The sequence below is a fragment of the Anomalospiza imberbis genome, chromosome 29, assembly GCF_031753505.1.
Source record: "Anomalospiza imberbis isolate Cuckoo-Finch-1a 21T00152 chromosome 29, ASM3175350v1, whole genome shotgun sequence".
NCBI lineage: Eukaryota > Metazoa > Chordata > Aves > Passeriformes > Viduidae > Anomalospiza > Anomalospiza imberbis.
Window position 1 is genome coordinate 714,181 of NC_089709.1, and position 21,983 is coordinate 736,163.

Here is a 21,983-nt window from a genome sequence, read left to right on the forward strand (position 1 = left end):
CAGCCGTTCCTCTGAGCAGCTCCCAGGACGGAGCCCCCGGAGCCCCTTGGCCTCGTTCTTTGCTCTGCTGGTGCTGCTGGGTTGTTTTGGGGGGTCACAAAAACATCTCTCACACGCCTGGGAAGGTGCTCCCCCGGAATGCAGCACTCCCAGGATGTGGCACCCTTGGGATCTGGTGTCCCTGGGATGCGGCACCTTTGGAGTGTGGCACCCCCGGGACGTGACGTGGCACCCTTGGGATCTGGTGTCCCTGGGATGCGGCACCTTCAGAGTGTGGCACCTCCAGGACGTGGCACCCCAGTTGTGTTTCACCTCTGGCACCTGCTGGAGCTTCACCCTGGGATCTGACACCCTCCAGGAGCCCTCTCGTCCTGTGCTGCCCACTGGGGGCCCCCCAATACCTTGTCCTGACCCCCCCTCTCTGCCCAGACCAATGTCCCCCCATGCCACTCTCCCCTTCCCGTTGCTTTTCCCATTCAATCTGGGTTTCATCACGGGCTGGGTGACCCTCTCACGCCCCAGAGGAGACCCCAGGACACGGAACACGGATGGGTTTGGTGCTCAAAGGAAGAGATTTTATTTCAATGCCACCAAGTAGAAGCAGGTGACAAAGGTTTGGTTACAGGCAAGGGCTGAGGCTCGTGGGGGGACGCAGAGTCCCGTGGCTCGGCCACCGTGGGCGATGTCTCCGTTTCAGTGACGGTGGCCGTGGCTGTGCCCATGCCCATGGTCGTGGCCATGGCCGCGGCCATCACCAGGGCCCTCGTGGGACCTGTTGTGGGCATCGATGGCCACGAGGCTCAGCGTGGTCAGGAACTCGGTGAACTTGAGGCGGCCATCGTGGTTGGCGTCAGCTTTGGTGAAGAGCTGCTGGATGTAGCTGTCCGTGCTCGTGTTGGGCTGTGGGGGAGCACAGTCAGCTCGGGGTCACCCTGCCCACCCCCAGCTGTGGCACGAGGCTCACCCAGCCAGGGCTGAGCCCCAAAAAACCTTCCCTCCCTTTGGGAAGCTCCCAAGATAAAGTTCTGGAGTGGCCTGCCCGGGGGAGGTGGTGGAGTCACCATCCCTGGAGGTGGCACTGGGTGCCAGGGTTGAGTTGAGCTGTTGGGGCTGGGTTGGACCCCATCATCTTGAAGGTCTCTTCCAACCCAGTGACTCTGTGATTCGGTGACCCAGAAGGATCTCTGGATAACTGGAAGTGCCCAAGGATGAGCTCTGAGCACCCCACACCCAAGGATCCCTGGAAGCGCCCAAGGATGAGCTCTGAGCACCCCACACCCAAGGATCCCTGGAAGCGCCCAAGGATGAGCTCTGAGCACCCCCAATCCAGCGGGAGGTGCCCAACATCCCCGGAATGAGAGGATCTCCCAGACCCCTTCCCACCCACCCCACAGCTCCGGGCTCTCACCGGCACCGTGTTCCTCAGGAAAGGCTCGGCCGTCTCCTTGAGCAGCTTGGAGAACTCATTCTTGCTCAGGTAGTCGTCCATGGGGTGCTGCACCGCGTACCGGTGGTAGACGTTGACGGCACATTCCAGCGCCAGCTCCAGGTCGGTTTTCATCCTGCTGGGAAGCGACAAAGATCAAAACATCCCAAACCTTGTCCCAAACCATGAAATGTTTGACTCGTTCTGCAGTTCAGAACCTGAGCACCAGGACCAGCCGCTCATCCCGCGGCGCCTGGGAGGAGCTGCTCACCTTTGGAGGAGGTCTGGGCTCTGCAGAGGGACGAGAGGAGCAGGAGGATCGGGTGATGCTGAGCTGGGGACGGCACCTTTTATACCCTCCCAGAGCTGCCAGCTGCACCAGCCTCGGTTGCCGTCGGGGCGGTCACCCCGGGAGTTGTGCAAGGCAGCGCAGCACGCCCAGGTAAGGATTTCGGGTTCCTCACCCCATCCAGGAACTGTTATTGAGGGAGGGGAAGCCCCAGACTCGTCAGGCAAAACAAGGAAACACCAAAAATTACAGCGGGGGTCAGCGATGGCGCAGGAGATTTTGTGGAAGGTTCCCCAAGTGTTCGGTGGCGATGATGGAAGAGGAATTTTTCTGGGTGGGGGTCTCCAGAGGGTTTTTCCCAGTGGGGATGTGCTTTGTCACCGATGTTTTTGGTGAATTTGGCTGCTGGACAGGTCTCGGGTTAATCCCTTTTCTGACTCACAGATGGGGTAACTGAGAGGCGTTTGAAAAACTTCAATTTCATTTTGTCGGGCTTTGAAAATTCTCCACCAATTCACTTCCCCGGTGCCAGGGGTGGGCAGCACATCCCCCCTCCTCCAGGAGGACATCCCCCCTGGATCCAGGGAGTCACTCCTGGGCACAACCCTGCCACGTGGAGCTCTGCCAGCCGCTCCTGGGAGGTGCCACTTCCCGGCAGCTGGAATTGCTGCCCGAGGATAACCCAGGGCATTGGCAAATGCCTCCCACCCCCAGCTGTCCCCCAGGCTTGGGACCCCCCCAGTGTTCCCAGTGGAGCCCCCCGCAGTGTTCCCAGTGGCCAGAATGAGCTGCAGAACCCCTAGCGGCTGGAGGGGGCTGGTGAGGAGCCTCCACCCCGAGTCCAGCCCCGTGCTGGTGATGAAGGCTTTTGGGAAGTGATGATGACAACGGTGGTGAAACATCTCCCCACCAGCCTCCGAATCCCGGAACCAATGCCAGAAAACCCCAAAATTGCAAAAGAGGGAGACAAAGGGACAGGTTTTGGGATGGGGACGGGCGCGTCCTCAACGGGAAGGGGACACGCGTGGGCCGGGCAGAGGGACACGGGTGACATGACAGGGACATGGGTTCAGACAGGCCTGGGGATGGCAGAAGGCGTGGCTGGGCCACCTGGGATGGGGACAAGGACAGGTGAGTGCCATGGGGACCAGAGTGAGCGTGGCTGGGCCACCTGGTGAGGGGGACAAGGCCACCTGTGTGCCATGGGGGTGGCAGAGGGCATGGCTGGGGCACCTGGTGGTGGATCCCTGTGAGGGGGGATGAATTCAGGGGGGATCCCTGACTGTGGGGATTTAATTTATGGGGATCCCTGACAGTGGGGATGAATTTAGGATGGATCTCTGACAGTGGGGATGAATTTAGGATGGATCCCTGTGAGGGGGGAAGAATTCATGGGGATCCCTGACAGGGGGGATTAGTTTAGGATGGATCCCTGACAGTGAGGATGAATTTAGGATGGATCTCTGACAGGGGGGATCAATTTAGGATGGATCCCTGACAGTGGGGATGGATCCCTGACAGGGGGGATCCCTGACAGGGGGGATTAATTTAGGATGGATCCCTGACAGTGGGGATGAATTTAGGATGGATCTTTGACAGGGGGGATCAATTTAGGATGGATCCCTGACAGTGGGGATGGATCTCTGACAGTGAGGATGAATTTAGGATGGATCTCTGACAGTGGGGATGGATCTCTGACAGTGGGGATTAATTTAGGATGGATCTCTGACAGTGAGGATGAATTTAGGATGGATCTCTGACAGTGGGGATGAATTTAGGGTGGATCCCTGACAGTCGGGTTGAATTGAGGGTGGATCCCTTAGGGCAGCACCATTCCTCCCTCAGACAGCCACAGGTGAGGTCTGGGATTTTGGGGTTCCTGCTGGGGGTGCCGGGGCGGTGCAGCCCCGTTCTCTGGGGGTTCACTGACTCTGGAGGGATGGAGACTTTTTTTTCCCTAAATCTTAAAATCCCAGGATCCCAGAGGTTGGAAAAGCTCCAAGATCACCAAGTCCAAGCTGTGCCCAACTCCCACCTGCTCACCCAGACCAACATCCAGGCCTTCCTCGGACACCTCCGGGGGTGGCCACTCCAAACCTCCCTGGGCAGCCCCTTCCAAGGCCTGGCCGCCCTTTCCAGGAGGAATTTTCCCAAATATCCACCCTGAGGCTCCCCTGGCACAGCCTGAGGCCGTTCCCTCTCCTCCTTGTCCCTTTGTGACACCTGGGAGCGCCCAGGAGCTGAGCAGGAAATGATGGGGGGGGCGGGGGGAGGGCACAGCCACATCTGGAAGGGGCGTGTGGCACATCTGGAGCCAGGAGCAGGACAAAGCTTTTCATTGCCAGGGGAAAGGGCACCGAGGGAGGAACGGAGCGGCGGAGCCGAGCCCGGAGCACCGGCTGCTCCTCCGCACAGCCGCACCCCGGGCAGGAACGCGGCGGTGGGGAGGGGATAATCGCGACAAGCGCGGGTGAGGGACAGAGCCGAGCGGGCACAATTCCAGCTCAGAGCTGTTCCCGCATCCCTGCGGGATGTCAGCGGCTCCAGGGGAAGGAGAGGCCGGGCAGGGCTGACTCAGCCCGACGCGGCTGCCGGGGAGCGGCCCCGGGGGCGGTTCGCGAGGCCTCGGGGAACGCAGCATCCACCCCCGGGCAGAGGCAGAGGCAGAGGCAGAGGCAGAGCCAGAACCAGAACCAGAACCAGAGCCAGAGCCAGCCTCCATCGCCCCCGGCTTCCCCCAGCCTGGGCAGAGAGACCCCCGAGGCAAAACGCTTCGTTTAAAAGGAGATTTATTGAAATGGCATCGGGAGGACCACGGCGGGGTCCCGGGGCAGTGCCGGGCCCTGCCCTCACTTCCTGCGCGGCATCTTGTCCGGGAGGTCCTGGAAGAAGTCGTTGCACATCATGGCCATGCAGGCCAGGAAGGTCACGTACTCCTGGAAGTCCACCTCGTTGTCGCTGTTGCAGTCCAGGTTGCTCATCAGCTTCTGTAAACTCGCCTCGCTGGTTTGCTTCTGCCCGGGGTGGGGAGGGGGGAAAAGGAGGGGTTAAAATCGGGGTTTGCAAGTCCTCGAAGCCCAGAAAGCCCCGGCACTCACGCTGAAGCTCGGCAGCTCCTTGGTGAGCAGCTCCTTGAGCTCGGTCTTGTTGAGCTTGTACTTGTCGCCCTCGTTGCCCGAGTACTTGTGGAAGGTGGCGACCACCACGGCCAGCGCCTGCTCCAGGGGACACGCCATGGGGACAGCGGCAAGCCTGGCGACACGGGGAGGGGACAGAGGAGTTCGGGTCCCCAGGCACCCCCCGTGCCGGGGGAACGGCCCCTGCCAGGCCCCGGCACGTCCCGAGACGCGCCGTTCCCTCCCCGGCTCCAGCCTCCCGCTCCGGCCGGGCTGGGCAGGCCCAGAACAGGGCGGGGAAGGGGCACAAAAGGGGTTCAGGTGTTTTTCCAGCCCTCGCAGGTGAAATCCACATTCCCAGCTCGGCACCTGCAGCAGGAACCTCTGCCAGGGCCCCGCAGGGTTCTGGGGCAGCCGCGCCTCGGCAACATCTGGAGAACATCTGGAGAGGGAACAGAGTGGGGAAACCAACTCACCGAGAGCTCAGGCGGGACACGGGAGGACGGGCAGGGCGGAAGAGGAGCCAGCCTCGGGCCCTGGCATTTATAGCCCCGCCCGGACCACACCCGGCCGGGGAGGCAGCGACGCTCCCGAGCCCGCCCGGCCACGGCTGGAAAAGGAGAAAAGGAGGAGAAAGGAAAAAAACCCGGGAGCTCCCCCGGCCCGCCCTGCCAAGGGACTGGTTCGGGTTAGGAGGAGCAAAATAAATGTGCCCCTGGGGCTGCCCAGGGACCACCCGGGCTGGAAGAACCCCTCGGGATTCGGGATGTCCCGGTGGGCACCGCGTCCCGCCAGTGCCCGGTGCCACCCTGGCAGCATCCCGAGGTTCGGCCGGGACCCAGCGGGATTCGGGGGTTGTGCCGAGGGTTTGTTTTTTTTTTTTTCTCTCTCTTTTCCAGTCGCCTGGCAGCGATTTGTGTTTCCTAACGGCGAGGGCGGCGCGTCGCAAGGCCCCGTTGTGTAACGGAGCTATTCTGGTGGCGGCGTGGCCCGGGCACGTGTCCCGGAGCACCGGGAACCGGCACTGCCCAACCCCCAGCCCTGGGCCAGGCCTGGCAAAACCCCCGAGCGACCCCCAGCCGCCTCAGCTGGGCACAGGGACAAAAACGGGGACGAAGCTGCGGCTGCTCCGATGCTCAGGGGGGTGGGAAATTCACCAAAGGCCAGCTCGGTGGGGGTCTTTACATTTTGGCAGAAGAAACCCCCAAGGCTGAGCCTCGCCACCCCATCAGCGAGTGGAAATTTGGGGGAATTGCATCTTTACATTTTGGCAGAAGAAACCCCCAAGGCTGAGCCTCGCCACCCCATCAGCGAGTGGAAATTTGGGGGAATTGCTGGGAGGGGCAGAAGCGCCGGGGTTTCTTTATAAAGGGTCTGAGAAGGGACAGAGGAAAGTTTGGAGCTCCTGGAGGGACCCGAAGGGGCTCGGGGAGGACCTGGGGGCTTTGGGGAGGATCTCGGGGCCTGGGGACAGGCTCTGTCGTGCTCCGTGGGGGTTTTTACAGCCGGGATTGTTTCTCTGGAAAGGAGGAGAGCAGCCAAGGGAGCTTTCCCAAACCAGCCCCGACCTGCCCGGAGCTGCTGGGGGCAGGGGAGCCCAGTGACTCCCAAATGCCAGCCCCGACCCAGGGGATTGTGGCCATCTGGCTGTTGTGCCTTGGCCAGGTTTGGTGTGGCCCCAACCCTGGTGGTACCCAGGGCACCTCGTGCCCACCCCTCAACCCTCCCCGAGCCAGCCAGAACGTTCAGGGGGGACATCCAAGAGCTGGTTTTGCTCAAATTTCTCCAGAAAAAAAAAAAAAAAAAAAAAAAAAAAAAAAAAAAAACCAAAAAAACAAAAACTTCCTGGGGCTGAGCTGCGCCGTGGAAAATCCCACGGAGCTGGGGGAAGGTGTGAGTCACCCTGGGCCTGCTTCCTGTGGCCACAGAGCCCTGGAGATGGCCAGGATTGGAGGAGAACCTGAACAGAACCCCAGAATTCAGCCAGGATTGGGGAAATCCTGAACAGAACCCCAGAACTCAGCTAGGACTGGGGAAATCCTGAACAGAACCCCAGAATTCAGCCAGGATTGGGGTAAAGCCTGAAGAGAACCCCAGAACTCAGCCAGGATTGGGGAAATCCTGAACAGAACCCCAGAATTCAGCTAGGACTGGGGAAATCCTGAAGAGAACCCCAGAACTCAGCCAGGATTGGGGAGAACCTGAACAGAACCCCAGAACTCAGCCAGGATTGGGGTAAAGCCTGAAGAGAACCCCAGAACTCAGCCAGGATTGGGGTAAATCCTGAACAGAACCCCAGAACTCAGCCAGGATTGGGGTAAATCCTGAACAGAACCCCAGAACTCAGCCAGGATTGGGGAAATCCTGAACAGAACCCCAGAACTCAGCCAGGATTGGAGAAAAGCTTTTATTGAAAGCCACTCAGGGCTGGGATGGACATGGGAAGGGGTCACTTGAGGGGTCACTTGAGGGGTCACTCGAGGGGTCACTTCCTGCGCTGCTGCTTGCTGGGGTCGTCCTTGAAGAACTCGTTGAAGGCCATGGTGATGCAGGCCAGGAAACACACGTACTCCTTAAAATCCACCTCGCTGTCCTTGTTGTGGTCCAGGTCATTCATGAGCCGCTTGAACTCCGCCTCGTCCATTTGTTTCTGCAGGGGGAGAGAAGGTTTTGGGGGAGGATTTGGGGTGAGGGGCTGCCCCCTCTGCCTCAGGGAGGGTTTTTTCCTTGGTCTCTGCAAGGAGAGTGAGCTGGCAGCTGCAGGTGGGTGAGCTGGGCAGTGCCCAAATCACCCAAAGTGCCTCCCGGATGTGGAAAAATTTGGCAAAAAAAAAAAAAAAAAAAAAAAAATTCGCCTCCTGGTTGAAACCACAAGCCGAGAAAGGGAAGTGGGGGTTAAAAAAAAAATTTATGAAAAAATAATGGAAATCAGAGCGTGATTTACTCCACCAAACAAAATATTTCTGCGGGTTAAAAAAAAAAAAAAAAAAAAAAAGAAAGCCAAATTTCCTTTGGGAAAAGGAATTTCCTTCCTTTTGGGGCTGAGCCCCTCGGGGCCTCGTCCTTCCCCTTCCCCAGGGCTTTTTCCATCGCTGAGGGATGGATCCAGCAGGTTCCACCCGGGCAACAACAGAGACCCCCCCACCCTGGCACGGGAGAAAGACGCGGGGCTGGTTCGAGGGACACCGGGGGGACACCGGGGGGACACCGGGGATGTCCCCGCGGCCACTCACGCTGCCGAAGACGGGCAGCTCCTTGTTGAGCAGCTCCTTGAGCTCCGCCTTGCTGAGCTTGAACTTGTCGCCCTCCTTGGCCGAGTACTTGTGGAAGGTGGTGACCATGATGGCCATGGCCTGCTCCAGGGGACACGCCATCGCCAGCCTGCGGGCACAGCGGGGCTGGCGTCAGCCTCTGCCCGGCCCCCGGGCAGCTTTTGGGGTGCTCCGGTGGGGAAGGGGAGCGGGCACTCACCGGCTCAGCGCAGATCGGCTCCCCAGAACTCGGGATGCGGCAGCGGGGCACGGCGGGCATTTATAGCCCGGCGAGGGTGGCACTGCCCGGGCAGCGCCGAGCCCCCGGGCGCTCCCGGCCGCTCCGAGCCCACGGTTTCGCCCGCGCCTCATTTTTGCCTAACGAGCTGTGTGATCCCATTAATGAGCTGCGTGATCACATTAACGAGCTCTGTGATCCCGTTAATGAGATGTGATCCCATTAATGAGCTGCGTGATCACATTAATCAGCTCTGTGATCCTATTAATGAGGTGTGTGATCCCATCAATCAGCTCTGTGATCCCATTAACAAGCTTGTAATCCCATTAATGAGTTTGTGATCCCATTAATGAGATGTGATCCCATTAACGAGCTGTGTGATCCCATTAATGAGCTTGTGATCCCATTAACGAGCTGTGATCCCATCAATCAGCTGTGTGATCAACTTAACAAGCTTGTGATCCCATTAACAAGCTTGTGATCCCATCAATCAGCTGTCTGATCCCATTAATGTGCTGTGATCCCATTAATGAGCTGTGATCCCATTAATGAGCTGTGTGAGATCCCATTAATGTGCTGTGATCCCATTAATGAGCTGTGTGATCCCATTTATGAGCTGTGAGATCCCATTACCGAGATGTGATCCCGTTAACGAGATGTTTGATCCCACGAACGAGCTGTGTGATCCCATTAACGATCGCTGTGATCCCATTAACGAGCTGTGTGATCCCATTAACGATCGCTGTGATCCCATTAACGAGCTGTGTGATCCCATTAATGAGCTGTGATCCCATCAATCAGCTGTGTGATCCCATTAACGAGCTGTGTGATCCCATTAACGAGCTGTGAGATCCCCACCAGCCGGAGGTGCGGGGTGCCAGGCACCCCTCGGGGCCCTGGCACGGTCCCCTGGCTCACCAGCCCCCCCCCAAAAGCGTCACCGCCCCGTGCCAGCTTTGGGGGGGACCCCGGTACCCCCAGGACACTTGGTGCTGTCCCACCCCCACGGGGAACCCCCCCACCCCCAAATTCTCTGCGGTGCTACACGGGGGCGTCCCCTTTGAGGGACAACAAGACCTTCCCTGCCCCCCCAATCCCAGGGCTGGGAAAGGGACACGAGCGGGAGGAATTCCGGAATTGTTTCCCGTTGGGACCCTGGGGCTTGGCTGTCCCCGCCCTGAGGAGGGTCCCTCGCGGAGAGAGACCCCCGGGGGTCCAGGCCGGATCTGCGGGCTCCCGGAGGAGCCGCCGGGAGCCGCGCCCGGCCCGGCCCCGCTCGCCCCGCACCCCCCGGGCTGAGTCACGGCCGGGCCGCGCCCCGCGGGGATTCCTCGGCCGTGACTCAGCCCGGCCCCGCCCGCTCCCACGGGGACACCCCGCTTCTGCTTCGCACGGGAGCCCGGGGCTGCTTTGGGGGGCTGCGGGAGGGGCTCAGAGCCGGGGGGTGGGGGGGTGTCTCGGTTCCACCGGTCCCGGTCCCCGGTCCCACCCCGTGCCTCGCCGTGGGGGTGCTCGGGGGCGCCCACCGCGCTCGCAGGGCCACGGCTCAGTCCGTTCCCGGTGGAAAATCCCCAGGAAAAGGCAGAGCTGGCGGCCCGTGCGTCCTGCAGAGCGCCGGGAGCCCGGCCCTGCCCAGCCCGGGGGTCCCGCGGAGCTTTGTCCCCATCCCGGGTGGGGGGCGTGCGATGTGCCGGGACAGGAATTGGGGTCGGGGCAGCCGTGGATGTGCGGCTACGATTCCCCCCTGGCTGAGGGACCCCCATGGGGACGCGGAGGGGCCACCAGTGACAAACGTGGCAGCGGCCACCACCCCGTGCCCCAGGCTGGGGTGCGGTCGGGGCGGCCGCGGTGTCTGCTGACACCCCGTGGTGGCTCCGGGGCGACCAGGACTGGCCTTGTCGCCAGCCCAGGAGAGGCGTGGCCGCTCGGGGGAGGGCGGGGACAGGGCGGACCCCCTCCCTCACCACCCCCCCGGGCTCTCCGCGACGGCAAAGCCTGAGCGACACCCGCTGCTCCTCCGAACTTTATTGCTGCAATAAATAACCACGGTGGTGGCACCCGTCTCCCCGAGCCCCGGGCACGGCAGAGCCTTCACCAGCTCGGGAAGGGGGAAAAAAGCACCCTTTGCCCAAGGAGATCACCCCCAGTTTGGGGGGGAGCCCCAAGGGCAGAGGGGGTGCTGCTCGTGATGGGATTTCTGCCAGCGGAGGGCTGAGGACAGACAGAATTCCCGTCCTAGAGCAGGAGGAGCCTCTCCCTCTGCTCCCTGTGGAAGAGGAGGGGGGCACGGCAAGGAGGAGCCCCCCGAGGCTGCGACGGCCTCGCACCCCAAATCCCACCCCCAGGGCCTGCCCGTCCCAGCCCCGTCCCGCTGGTGGGAACGCGGGGGATTCCCGGAGGCTCGGGGCGGGCACAAAGCGGGGACGTGGAGGAGCCGGGGGGGGGTCCGGGAGGGTCCGGCAGCGGCTACTTGGTGTGTTTGACACTCTGCTCCTGCTGGCGGATGATCTGCGCGATGGGGCTGGCGATGCCGCCTATCAAGGTCCAGTACTCCTCGAAGCTGATGCGCCCGTCCTTGTTCTCATCCAGGTCGCAGATGAGCTTGTCGGCGGCGCGGCGGTTCCCGGTGTCCTGCGGAGAGAGCGGAGCCGCTCAGGCCGGGCTCGGGGCGGGGACACCCCGCGGGACCCCGGCCCCGCAGCCCCCGGGCTCACCGTCAGCATGTGGTTGAGCTCGCGGCTCAGCATCTTCCGAAAATCCTTCTTGCTGATGCGCCGCGGGTTCTTGCAGCAGCAGCAGCGGCTCGAGTACTTGTCAAAGTTGTTCACCAGCACCTGCACGGCCCATTCCAGCTCCGTGCACTCGGCCATGGTTCCCTGCGGGGTCGGGACTCAGGTGAGACCCTCCCCGCAGCCATCGCTCGGGGGTCTCCACCGCAAACCCGCCCCCGGCAGGTAAAAAACCATCCCCGCGGGAAGGCAAACGGCCCGCGGGCGTGGTGGGGGGTTCTCATCTCCCCGCATGGCCCCCAAAATCCTCGGTGCCACCTGCGCCAGCCCGGAACTCCTCGGTGCCACCTGTGCCCGCCCCGCCCGCCCCCCGGGGCCGCCGCCCCCGCGCGTGGGCCGGGCGGTAATTGCGGCCCCGGGCCCGCGGGGCTGAGCAGCGCCGGGGCCGCGGCCGCGCGTTCCCAGGGCTCATTAGGGAGGAATGGGGCTGGGAGCCGAACGGCGGCGGCGCAGGGGCAGGAATTACCAGCCAGCCCTCCTGTTGCTTCACGGCTCCGGGAACAGCCCGGCGGGGCAGGTCCCGGCCTGCCGAGCCCCCCGCCGAGCCCGGCCTAGGGCGGCCCCACGGCCCAGGGTCCCCTCCTGGCTGCTCCGGGGGTCCCTCCTGTCCCCGGCCAGGAAGCTCCTTCCTATGGATGGGCCCAGCAGGATGGGCCCCGTCACATCCCGGTGAGGAGGGCACGGAAACTGCGTCACCTTGGCCGGACTTGGCTCTTTCCTGCCCCGTCCGTCGGTGGCCGGGAGTGGGGGCAGCTGGGCTCGGTTGGTCCCTTTGGTTCCACACCGGTTTAGTCCAGCCCAGGGGACAACAGCGACCGCCACAGCGACCACCACAGCGACCGCCACGTGGGGCCTTGGAGCGCCGAGGGGTGGCCCCAGCTCTGTCCCCACTCTGGGGACATCATCAGAGGGTGTCCCCAGCCCGGCTGCTCTCTCTGGGAGCAGGCAGGACCTGCTCCGTGCCACAACTTGGCTCCTGTCCCCTCTCCTCACCCTGATCCTCCCCAGTCCAGCCCCAGGGAGGCGACACCAGGCTCAGCCACGCTCTCGTCCTTGTCCCCACGTGCCTCAGCGTGGCCCTGTGTCCTCCCGAGCCATCCCTGTCGCTGCGGTGCCATGGCCCGGGCTCACTCCATCACCCCAGGGCTGGGGACTGTCCCCAGCTCTCAGGATGGTGGCACCAGGGTGGCTTTGGGGCTGTCCTAAAGCAGGGATTCCAGCTCCGGCCCCTTCAAGAACCTAAGGGATTTGGCAGCACCGGGGCCAAAGCCCCCTCGGCACCCCCTGCACTCGCCCGGGGTGACATCGGTGTCACCTGTCCCCTGCCAGCAGCACCCAGCCCGTCCTTGGGGCACCGCGGCTGCTGCTCCGCCGCTGACTCACGGCACAGCCCCGGGGCCAGCTGCGGGCACGGGGATACTCGCCGGGTGGCTCACGGGGACACTGGGGCCACAGTGGGACATGAGGACACTGGTGCCACGCTGGGACGAGGGGACACCGGCGCTGGGGTGAGACACAGAGCCAGCTGGGTGGGATGGGGCTCTCCAGCAGCTCAGCTCCCACCACCGAGCTCCCACCACTTCTCTCCCCTCTCCCTCTCCTTCCTCGCCTGCTCACCAGTGCCCAGAGCGGGGACAGAGAGGCACACACGGCCCCAGCACTGCCTGCCCCCCGCCCGGCATCCCCGCCGGCAAATCCCCCTTTTCCACTGCCAGATCCCCCTTTTCCATCGGCAAATCCCCCTTTTCCACTGCCAGATCCCCCTTTTCCATCGGCAAATCCCCCTTTTCCACTGCCAGTTCCCCCTTTTCCATCGGCAAATCCCCCTTTTCCATCGGCAAATCCCCCTTTTCCACTGCCAGTTCCCCCTTTTCCACTGCCAGATCCCCCTTTTCTACCAGCAAATCCCCTTTTCCACCAGCAATGCCCCTTTTCTACCAGCAAATCCCCCATTTCCATCGGCAAATCCCCCTTTTCCACCGGCAATGTCCATTTTCCACCAGCAAATGCTGCTTTTCCACTGGCAAACCCCCCCTTTTCCAGTAGCAGAACCCCCTTTTCCACCTGCAAATCCCCTTTTCCACTGGCAAACCCCGTTTTCCCAGGAGCCAGACCCCACCGGCGGCCCCGAGCCGGGCTCTCCAGCAGCAAGGACGATCCGTGGGTGCTGCTGATCCCATCCCGGACACCCCGGCCCGTCCCGGTTCCCCCCCACGGTGACCCCGGCCGGTCCCTCCAGCCGGGCCCGCTCCCGGAGCTGCCGAAGGATTCCAGGAATTTCCACCTCCCAACCTGCAGCCGCACATCCCAGGGCTCTTCCCAGCCAAATATTCAGCCCGAGGCTCCCGAGGCCGGGTTCCTCACGCCGGGGGAGCGGGAGTTCCCCGGGAGCCCCACCTGCATCCTCCCGGGGGTCCCGCTGTGTCCGTCTGTCGCCTCTGTGGCCTCGCGGGCGATGTCGCCGCTCTCTCCTTACCTCGCACCCATCCCGCCGGCCCAGCCGGGTTTTTAAGGAGGCTCCCACCCCTCCCTGACGTTCCCAGGGCGTTCCCAGAGCGGGGCTCACCTGGGAAATGGCTCCTTGAGGTTGCAACACCGGGACGGGTCGGAGCGAGCAGGGACCCGCAGCGGCTCCGGCTCTTCCCGGGGGCTGCTGGGCTCCTTCGGGGTTTGGGGTGGCGGGACGGGAGTGGGGAACACCCCAAAAGGCCTCACGGGCTGCATGGGGCCGAGGGCTCCCAGCACAGAATTCCCGCCTGATCCTGGGGTTTGGAAATCCACCCATCCCAGCTCCAACCCACCCCAGGCACCGAGGGCAAACAAAATCCTTTGTTTGATCCAAAATCACTTGTTCTGGTGGGTTGAAGGGGCTGGCACCAGTTTGGGGCAAATAAAATCCTTTATTTGAGCCAAAACCATTCGTTCTGATGGGTGCAAGGGGTTGAAACAGGTTTTGGAGCAAATAAAATCCTTTATTGAGCCAAATCCACTTGTTCTGGTGGGTTGAAGGGGCTGGCACAGGTTTGGAGTAAATAAAATCTTTATTTGAGCCAAAATGAGTTTTCTGGTGGGTTGAAGGGGCTGACAACGGTTTGGGGAAAATAAAATCCTTTATTTGAGCTAAAATCACTCGTTCTGATGGGTGCAAGGGGTTGAAACAGGTTTTGGAGCAAATAAAATCCTTTATTTGAGCTAAAATCACTCGTTCTGGTGGGTGCAAGGGGCTGACACTGGTTTGGGGCAAATAAAATCCTTTATTTGAGCCAAAATGAGTTTTCTGGTGGGTGCAAGGGGCCAACACAGGTTTGGGGCCCTGTCCAGCACTCAGATATCTCTGGTTGCACTGGGATTGATGAGGCTCTTCCCAGCTGGGAGCTGGGCTTGTGTAGCCCCATCCATAATTAATTATCCCAGCAAATTGCAGGCCTGGTGCCTCCCGGAGCGATCCGATGCCGAGATCAGATCCCGGCCTTATCGGGGAGGGCACACCTGAGGATGCAAAGCAGGAGGAGATTTCTGACAGGCGGGAGCCACCTGCTCCCAGCACCTCTGGAGCTCCCATCCCGGAAAAAACGTGTCATCCCTGCTCTCCCCCCCGGCCTCTTCCTAATCTCGGTCGGGAGGAAGCAAACCTGTTCTGGGCCGAGATGCTCCGGTGTCGTGGCGTTGATGCAACATCCCAGGAGGGTGGGAATCCCTCCCGGAGCCTGCAGGCAAACAGCTCACTCCTGAATCACGGCCTTTCATCGCTCTGCTCCCCTGGCAGATGTCACAACCACATCCAGGCCCTTATTTTTACGAGGCATCCAGGGCGTGTGCGTGTGCCCCGAGCAGCCACGAACCGTCCTGGCCCATTCCAGCACCATTCCCAGCCCTTTGGACCCCGGGGAGGTCGGGATCCCCCCTGATCCAGCACCCCAGATGAAGGGTTGGGAGGTGTTTGGTGTCTCCAGCACCACGGGAGCGTTTCCAGAGGGGCCAAGAGCTGGATTTGGGGCCTTTGGTGACCTCCAGGATGGGCATCCCGGTGTGGTGTCCTCACCGAGGGGCTGTCCCAGAGCGGGCTGAGCTGCTCCTGTCACCTCCAGAACATTCCAGATACGCCAGAGACTCATCCAGGGGTGGCTCACGTCGCAGGAATTGCCCTCAGTGTCACACCAGGCACAGCCAGGAGTCCCCACGTTCCCAGCCCGGGTGCAGGGCAGAGGACTGGGGAGCCCCGGCTCCCCTTTCCCCTCCATCACCCCAACCTGACACATTTCCTGTCTCCAATTACCACGCCACACCTTTCTGCTTAATTCCCATGTATTTATTTCCAGGCAAGGGACAATAAATAGTCATTCCCGTTGTGAAATCCAGCCTGAGAGCAGACAGAGGCTGCCTGTGGCCGAGCCGCGGTGCCGGAGCTGCAGGACCTGTCCCCAGCCCAGCCCCGGCTCTTATCACCTCTTACCACCTCATCCGAGCTTTGGAGCACTTTTGGCTTTGGTTTTCTCCCTCTCGAGGTGACCCGGGTGCTGCTGAGGCGCCCACGCCCTCTCCCTTTTTAGACGCTCCTTTTTAGGGTCCCCACTGCGTTTCTGGGGTGCCCACAGCCTCCTCCAGGAGGTGGAGCTCGGTGGGAAGGGCCTGGATGGCAAAGGAAAAGTGGGAAAACCGGGTTCTCCAGCCCGTTTCCTCACTCTCCATGAGCTGCAGCTTTGTGTCATTTACTCTTCCCCGATTTGCCATAATTGCGCCCAAATCCCACGTTCTCCCCACACAGCTCCCGGCCTCGCAGCCCTTGGGGCTTTCCAAGCCCTGGATTTTGGGGTTTCCCAGGATTTGGGGTCTCCCCTGAGCTCCCTCCAGCCCAGGAGCTGCATCCCCAAAGCACAGCCCTGGCTCTGCCCCTGGAGTCCCCACAACGGGGACCAGCAGGCACCTGGAACTGGGGGTGTGGAGAGCCCTGGGATGTCCACAGGGGTCACACACCCCTGCAGCACCCCCTGCACCCCTGCAGCACCCCCTGCACCCCCACAGCATCTCCTGAACCTCCACAGCCTCCCCCGCACCCCCCAGCATCCCCTGCACCCCTGCACCCCCCCAGCATCCCCTGCACCCCCACAGCATCCCCTGCACCCCCACAGCATCCCCTGAACCCCCACAGCATCCCCTGCACCCCTCCACCATCCCCTGCACCCCCTGCACCCCTGCAGCATCCCCTGCACCCCCACATCATCCCCTGAACTCCCACAGCCTCCCCTGCACCCCTCCAGCATCCCCTGCACCCCTGCAGCATCCCCTGCACCCCCACAGCATCCCCTGAACCCCCACAGCCTCCCCTGCACCCCTCCACCATCCCCTGCACCCCTGCAGCATCCCCTGCACCCCCACATCATCCCCTGAACTCCCACAGCCTCCCCTGCACCCCTCCAGCATCCCCAGCATCCCCTGCACCCCCACAGCCTCCTCTGAACCCCCACAGCATCCCTTGAACCCTCTGCACCCCCACAGCATTCCCTGAACCCCCACAGCATCCCCTGCACCCCCTGCAGCACCCCCTGCACCCCCATCCCCTGCACACCCCAAAGTGATCACCCCAACCCACAACTGCTGCACCCCCTCCCTGCCCCCCTCTCCCCCCAAAGACAAACGAGGTCACCCCATCCTGGTCGGTTTGTTTGGGGATTTTTTTTGATGTTTTTTTCCCAGTGTTTTCCTTTATTAATTTATACAAAAATGGTTGCGAGCGGCCCAAGCTGATCCCAGCCCGGCCCGGCCCCGTGCCCGGCTGAGGGCCGGAATCCCTGGGCGTGGGGAGCACCGGGAGGGCAGCACATCCCGGAATAGCCCCCCCACAAAAACCGGGGGGAAACGGCAGGGAAGGCTCCCGGGCCGCGCGCACCCACCCGCGGCCACGGCGGAGCCCGGGATGCCCCCGGAGGTGCCATGGGGTGACAGGGCACGGGGCTGGGGGGGTGAGCCCCCACATCCGAGGGGGGTTGGGGGAAAGGAGCCGAGCCCCTCTCGCTGCGATGCTCCGGGGCTGGGGGAGCTGCGCCCGGAGGGTTTCGGGGGCCGGAGGTGGGACGAGCCCGGGGGTGGAGGCGCACGGAGAGAGGCGGCTCCGGGGCCAGGAACCCCCCGTGCCCCCCGCGCCGGGCACGGGGCAGAGCTGGGGGCGGGAAGGGAGCGATCCTGACGGGAAGGAGAGCCGAGGAGGGCAGGGATGGAGCCGGGGAGGGGGAATCCTCCGGCAGGAGCGAGGTCGCTTTTTCCCAGGCGCATCCCCCGGGCCCAGCGGCCTCTCGCGCTTCCAGGAGCAGAGCCTGAGGCCTCGGGCGCCTTCCCGTCCCCCACCACCCTCTACTTCCTCCGGCAGCCCTTGGCCGCATCCCCCATCATGTCCCAGTACTCTCCGAACTCCAGCTTGGCCTCGTTAGGGTCTCCCATGCATTCGATCTTCTCTTCCAGGGGTCCCACGCACTGCAGAGAGAACATCGGGGTGATGGAGCTGGGGGGTCCCACCAGCAGCCAGGGCCCCCCCAGCTCCCCCTGCCCACCCCCGGGCTCTGCCCTCACCTTGCCCAGGTGCGGCAGCTTCTGCACCACCAGCTCCTGCATCTCGTTGGGGGTCAGGTACTCCTTCTGCCCCTTCACTGCGTAGCAGTGGAACTGGCTGATGACGGTCTCGATGGCCCGTTCCACGTCCGTGAGCTCCTGGCAGTCCTGCGGGGGGGGACAGAGGGTGAGCGAGCTCCGTGGAGGGGTGGGACAGCTCCCCGGAGGGGTGGGACATCCCGCGGGGGGACAGGACAAGCCCCGAGCGGGTGGGACGCTCCCCGAGCAAACATTTCATCCCTCCACAAGCACGGCATAAATCTCCTCGTCAGCACCTGGCCCGTCTGTGCCAGATGTGAGGCACCCTCCCGTCCAGCTGTGACACCTCCCCATCCAGCTGTGAGCCCCCATCCAGCTGTGAGCCCCCATCCAGCTGCGAGCCCCCCCTGCCCACGCGGCTTCCAGAGCGCTGCACCCAGATGTGAGACCGTACAGATGTCGCGCCCCCACATCCAGCTGTCGCACCCCTCCACAGCGGCTCTGCCCGGCTGTGACAGCCCCTCCAGCTGCCATCGCCTGTCCCCCCGAGCTGTCACCCCCCAAGACGCGCTGTCCGCGCCCGGGGGCCGCCAGGCTCAGCCACCCCGGCGTCGCTCGCCACCCCCGGCGCGGGCCCGTCCCGACTGGTTCTTCCTCTCCTCCGCACGAGTGGCGATGGCAGCGTGAGTCAGTGCCCGCGGTGGCGCCGGCGTGGGGCTCCGTGGAGCCCCTCTCCCACCCCGCAGAGCCCGTGCCCGGCGGGATGGGGGGCGCAGAGCAGCCCGACCCCCGCTCCCGGTCACTCCCGGTCACTCCCGGTCACTCCCGGTCACTCCCGGCCGCTCGTGCGGCTCCGTTTAAGGGAAACGACGGTGATTCACTCAAATCTGCGGCTTCCCCTCGGAACGCCGTGAAACCACAGCCGGCGATGCCCACTGGGCAGAGCCTGACAACCTCCAGAGCCTCAGCCCGGCGCCCCAAATCCTTCACAGGTGCAAAGGGCTGCGGGGCGGGCACCTCCCGTTTGAAAGGCGAGGAGAGCAGGAGCTTTGCTGCTGTTGGGCATCCTTGGAGAGGCTGCAAGGAGCGCGGGCGGCTCCCGAAGGTCCATCCGCGGGAGCAGACGGAGCTGCCTGCTTCCCCGAGCTTTCAAGCGGCTCCCGTGCCCAGCGCTGCCAAACCCCAGAGCAGCCCCCGGCTCCTCCGGGGCGCTCTGAGTCACGCCGTGCCCAGGGCTCCGAGGCCGGGGCCGTGCGGGGTCACCCCCGCCCCGCCGGGGGTCCCGGTGCCGCGGTGTCCCCGCCGGACCTTGCGCTTCTTGCGGCAGTTGCACTGGCCCATCCTGCTGCTCGCGGCTCCTCGGGGGTCTCTCTCTCTCTCTCCGGGGGTCTCTCCTCTGCCGCGGGGTCCGGGGGAGCTGGCGGGGGAAGGAAGCCAAGCTCAGCTCTCGGCTCGGGGGGAGCTTCCCCTTCTCCAGCGCCAGGACTCCTCCTCATCCCCGAGCGGAGGGCGAGGAAGGAGCCCCGGGATGCGGCGCTGGAGCTGCCGGGACACGTCCCCGGCGTCCTCGCAAGTCGTGGCAGGGCCGAGCGTGGGAGCAGAGGGGCCCGTGGGGGGAGCAGACCCCCGTGCCGTGGGGCGGCCGGGCCACTTACCTGCAGCACGGGCTGTCCCAGGTGTGCGCGGGCTGCGGCGGGCCGGGGTTTTATACCGGGGAGGTGTGAGTGGGAGCTCCGTGGTGCAAGGCGTCTCATTTGGGAGCCTGGCCCGGCGCCAGCGTGGGGCCGGGAAACGCCTCCTTCCCGGCCACACTGATGGTTGGTTCCCCATCCGAGCGGGCCCGGCACGCCGTGGGAACGGCACCGTGCCCGGCTGCTCGCCCAGAGCGGGATTTCACCAGCCACCAGAGCCGGGATTCGGGAGCTGAACGCTGGGAATGGGGATATTCCCCAGCCGGGATGTGCTGGTGGATGTGTCACCCCGTGCCACCCAAGACCCTGCAGAGGACGGGCATTGATGCCATGGAGCTGGTGGCCACCGCGGCCAGCGCGGCATCGCTGCCGGGGATCTCCCGAGCCCCACCCCGGCCACAGCCACAGCTCTGCCCCCCACGCACCCCCCAGCGCGGCAGGAAGGTGTTTGTGGGGCGCAGGGTGGCACCCTTAAAGCCAGACCACCACAAGGGCAATTTGGGAATGGCCCCGTCCATCACGGGGTGCCCGGAGCCATGGTGTGACCGCAAGCCAGCACCCCGGCGCTGGGCCGGTCCCCAGTGTGGCCACCATGGGGGAGGAGGAGATGGGGGCCCAAATCAGGAGCCCCCCACCAAGAACAGCAGCAATGCTCAGGCTCAGGGAAACCTCTTTTATTTGCTGCACGTCGGCCGAGTCCCTGCAGCGGCCCAGTCACTTCTTCCCCGCTTTGTCCCTCCGCACGGCCTTGGCCAGCTCCCCGATCAGCCGCCAGTACTCCCCAAATCTCAGCTCCTCGTCGTTGTTCACGTCCAGCTCACTCATCTTCTCCTCCAAGGAGGGCACGTCCTGTGGGCAGCACACGCCAGGGAGGCTCGGCCGCTCGCCAGCCCCCAGAGAGCGGGATGGGCACGAGGGGAGCAGGGGCTGCTCCCGACTGCAAACCCCAGGGGGACCGGGAGCAGCCCCCACGGTTCAGGGGGACCCCCGGGAACCCCGCGGTGCTGCTGCTGCTCCCCTCACCTTCATCAGGTTGGGCAGCTGGAGCCGCACCAGCTCCTTGAACTCCCCCGCCGTCAGCGTCCCCTTCTTGCCCTCCTTGGCGGCGAAGGTGACAAACACGGTGACGATGCGCTCGATGGCCGCCTCCAGCTCGGTCAGCTCGGTCGGCTCGGTCAGCTCGGTCGGCTCGGTCGGCTCGGTCGGTTCGGGCAGCTCGGCCGCGGCCATGGCACCGGACACGCCACTAGCCCGGGGCTGCAGGGACAGGAGCCCAGAGGGGGTCGGAGGCAGAGGCGTGTCCCAAGGGGGGACCCTCGCCCCCTCCCCAGCCCAGCGAGGGCTCAGTTCAGCCCCGCAGGGCTCAGGAGGGTCCCGGGGCTCGTGCAGGACCACGGCGAGGGGCAGCGGGTCCCGGTGATGACGCCGCTGCCGCCCGGCCCCGGAGCGGGGACACGGGGAGGGGACAGGGGGACATCAGGGGTCCCCAGCGCCGCTGCCGTGGCCGGGGTGCGGCCGGAGCTGCGGGGAGCGATGTCCCACTTACCCCCTGGCTGCGGGCAGGTCGTGGCCCCCGGGACGTTTCGAGGGGTTCGGGAGGTTTGGGGAGTTCTCAGGAGGTTTTATAGCCGCGCCGCAGGAGGGGACAGCGCAGCCTTTGTCCCCCCCGCGCCGGTGTTGGGTTTCCTGATGCGGCCGGACGGACGCGCAGTCACCGCCCGGGCGCCGCCGTCCGTCCGTCCGTCCGTCCCTCCGTCTGTCCCTCCGTTCTCTGCTCCCTCCCCGCCCGGGCACCGGACCAAACTCGGCCTGAACTCGCCGCGGCCTCGGCGGCGCCGCCCGGGGACCTCCGGTGGGGACAGGAGGGGACCGCGGGCAGAGAATGGCCCGGGGCTGGAGCATCACCGGGACCTTGCACAGAACCGTGCACAGAAACATCAGCGGGATCGTTTTGGTTGGAAAAGACCTCCGAGATGATTGAATCCAAACTTTGAGCCCCGTTACGGGGGTGCAGGGCAGGTGTCACCCCTCAGCTCCCTCCCTGCAGGGCTGGGGACACGGAGGTGACCCCAGAGCCCCGGTCACATTCCGGTGCCATCCCTGTCACATCCCGGCTCGGGCGGTGTCACCGACCCAGGGCCCGGCTCGGCCCACACCGAGTGAGAGTTGTGACTCAGCCACCTATGACATCATCCCTATTAATAGTGGGCTCTGTAAAAATTAATTAATCCAAATTAATTAGGGGGTTGGAACGGCCCCAGCGCTCCCCTTTAATCAGTGGCTGTTTCTAACATGGCAGCCTTGGCACGTGTCCACCGAGGAGACCGAGCAGCTCCCGGTGGCACCCCCATTCCCACGGGGACCCCGAGCTGCGCCCAACACCCCGAGGGGACCCCGGACACAGCCTCAGGACTGTCCCCGATGTCCCCAGCCTCACCCACGGCTGTGACAAACAGCAAGGCTGCAGCGAGCAGCCCCCCCAGGACAACACGTGGGAATTTGGGGTCCCAAAGCCCCAGCGGTGTTTTGGGGGCCGAGGGCGGGGGGTCCCCGGTACAACGTCACCGTCACCGGCCCGCTTTGTGCTGAGCCCTGACACAG

General features: G+C 63.8%; 6 protein-coding genes across 6 annotated transcripts; all 6 read right to left on the minus strand.

Moving 5' to 3' along the window:
• Positions 1-566: 566 nt before the first annotated feature.
• Positions 567-1,720, minus strand: LOC137463778 (protein S100-A9-like). The gene is made up of 3 exons (XM_068175177.1): positions 1,700-1,720; positions 1,409-1,563; positions 567-900 (listed from the first exon to the last, which is right to left on the minus strand). The coding sequence occupies exons 2-3, from the start codon at positions 1,559-1,561 to the stop codon at positions 694-696; spliced, it is 360 nt and encodes a 119-aa protein (XP_068031278.1). The 5' UTR covers positions 1,562-1,563; positions 1,700-1,720; the 3' UTR covers positions 567-693.
• A 2,767-nt stretch (positions 1,721-4,487) lies between these two features.
• LOC137463800 (protein S100-A4-like) lies at positions 4,488-5,439 on the minus strand. The gene is made up of 3 exons (XM_068175199.1): positions 5,308-5,439; positions 4,814-4,967; positions 4,488-4,729 (listed from the first exon to the last, which is right to left on the minus strand). The coding sequence occupies exons 2-3, from the start codon at positions 4,949-4,951 to the stop codon at positions 4,565-4,567; spliced, it is 303 nt and encodes a 100-aa protein (XP_068031300.1). The 5' UTR covers positions 4,952-4,967; positions 5,308-5,439; the 3' UTR covers positions 4,488-4,564.
• Positions 5,440-7,316: 1,877 nt separating this feature from the next.
• LOC137463799 (protein S100-A4-like) lies at positions 7,317-8,205 on the minus strand. Its single transcript, XM_068175198.1, has 2 exons — positions 8,065-8,205; positions 7,317-7,481 (listed from the first exon to the last, which is right to left on the minus strand). Exons 1-2 carry the CDS (start codon positions 8,203-8,205, stop codon positions 7,317-7,319), a joined length of 306 nt encoding a protein of 101 aa, XP_068031299.1.
• A 2,512-nt stretch (positions 8,206-10,717) lies between these two features.
• Positions 10,718-11,692, minus strand: S100A16 (S100 calcium binding protein A16). Its single transcript, XM_068174858.1, has 3 exons — positions 11,576-11,692; positions 11,035-11,196; positions 10,718-10,951 (listed from the first exon to the last, which is right to left on the minus strand). Exons 2-3 carry the CDS (start codon positions 11,188-11,190, stop codon positions 10,787-10,789), a joined length of 321 nt encoding a protein of 106 aa, XP_068030959.1. The 5' UTR covers positions 11,191-11,196; positions 11,576-11,692; the 3' UTR covers positions 10,718-10,786.
• Positions 11,693-17,369: 5,677 nt separating this feature from the next.
• On the minus strand, positions 17,370-19,525 carry S100A14 (S100 calcium binding protein A14). The gene is made up of 4 exons (XM_068174864.1): positions 19,347-19,525; positions 19,000-19,108; positions 17,674-17,820; positions 17,370-17,577 (listed from the first exon to the last, which is right to left on the minus strand). Exons 2-4 carry the CDS (start codon positions 19,030-19,032, stop codon positions 17,458-17,460), a joined length of 300 nt encoding a protein of 99 aa, XP_068030965.1. The 5' UTR covers positions 19,033-19,108; positions 19,347-19,525; the 3' UTR covers positions 17,370-17,457.
• Positions 19,526-20,096: 571 nt separating this feature from the next.
• On the minus strand, positions 20,097-20,695 carry S100A13 (S100 calcium binding protein A13). The gene is made up of 2 exons (XM_068174863.1): positions 20,406-20,695; positions 20,097-20,231 (listed from the first exon to the last, which is right to left on the minus strand). The coding sequence occupies exons 1-2, from the start codon at positions 20,610-20,612 to the stop codon at positions 20,097-20,099; spliced, it is 342 nt and encodes a 113-aa protein (XP_068030964.1). The 5' UTR covers positions 20,613-20,695.
• Positions 20,696-21,983: the final 1,288 nt, after the last annotated feature.

What these genes read in the sequence shown, in the direction of transcription:
- LOC137463778 (XM_068175177.1), bottom strand. Translation starts at nt 1,561, where the DNA reads ATGAAAACCGACCTGGAGCTGGCGCTGGAATGTGCCGTCAACGTCTAC. An exon ending in TCCTGAGGAACACGGTGCCG is followed by an intron (nt 901 to 1,408) that starts GTGAGAGCCCGG and finishes GCTCCCCCACAG; the next exon opens with CCCAACACGAGCACGGACAG.
- LOC137463800 (XM_068175199.1), bottom strand. Translation starts at nt 4,951, where the DNA reads ATGGCGTGTCCCCTGGAGCAGGCGCTGGCCGTGGTGGTCGCCACCTTC. An exon ending in AGGAGCTGCCGAGCTTCAGC is followed by an intron (nt 4,730 to 4,813) that starts GTGAGTGCCGGG and finishes CACCCCGGGCAG; the next exon opens with AAGCAAACCAGCGAGGCGAG.
- LOC137463799 (XM_068175198.1), bottom strand. Translation starts at nt 8,205, where the DNA reads ATGGCGTGTCCCCTGGAGCAGGCCATGGCCATCATGGTCACCACCTTC. An exon ending in AGCTGCCCGTCTTCGGCAGC is followed by an intron (nt 7,482 to 8,064) that starts GTGAGTGGCCGC and finishes CTCCCCCTGCAG; the next exon opens with AAACAAATGGACGAGGCGGA.
- S100A16 (XM_068174858.1), bottom strand. Translation starts at nt 11,190, where the DNA reads ATGGCCGAGTGCACGGAGCTGGAATGGGCCGTGCAGGTGCTGGTGAAC. An exon ending in AGCTCAACCACATGCTGACG is followed by an intron (nt 10,952 to 11,034) that starts GTGAGCCCGGGG and finishes CTCTCTCCGCAG; the next exon opens with GACACCGGGAACCGCCGCGC.
- S100A14 (XM_068174864.1), bottom strand. Translation starts at nt 19,032, where the DNA reads ATGGGCCAGTGCAACTGCCGCAAGAAGCGCAAG. An exon ending in ACTGCCGCAAGAAGCGCAAG is followed by an intron (nt 17,821 to 18,999) that starts GTCCGGCGGGGA and finishes CCCCCCCCGCAG; the next exon opens with GACTGCCAGGAGCTCACGGA. An exon ending in AGCTGCCGCACCTGGGCAAG is followed by an intron (nt 17,578 to 17,673) that starts GTGAGGGCAGAG and finishes TTCTCTCTGCAG; the next exon opens with TGCGTGGGACCCCTGGAAGA.
- S100A13 (XM_068174863.1), bottom strand. Translation starts at nt 20,612, where the DNA reads ATGGCCGCGGCCGAGCTGCCCGAACCGACCGAGCCGACCGAGCCGACC. An exon ending in AGCTGCCCAACCTGATGAAG is followed by an intron (nt 20,232 to 20,405) that starts GTGAGGGGAGCA and finishes TGCTGCCCACAG; the next exon opens with GACGTGCCCTCCTTGGAGGA.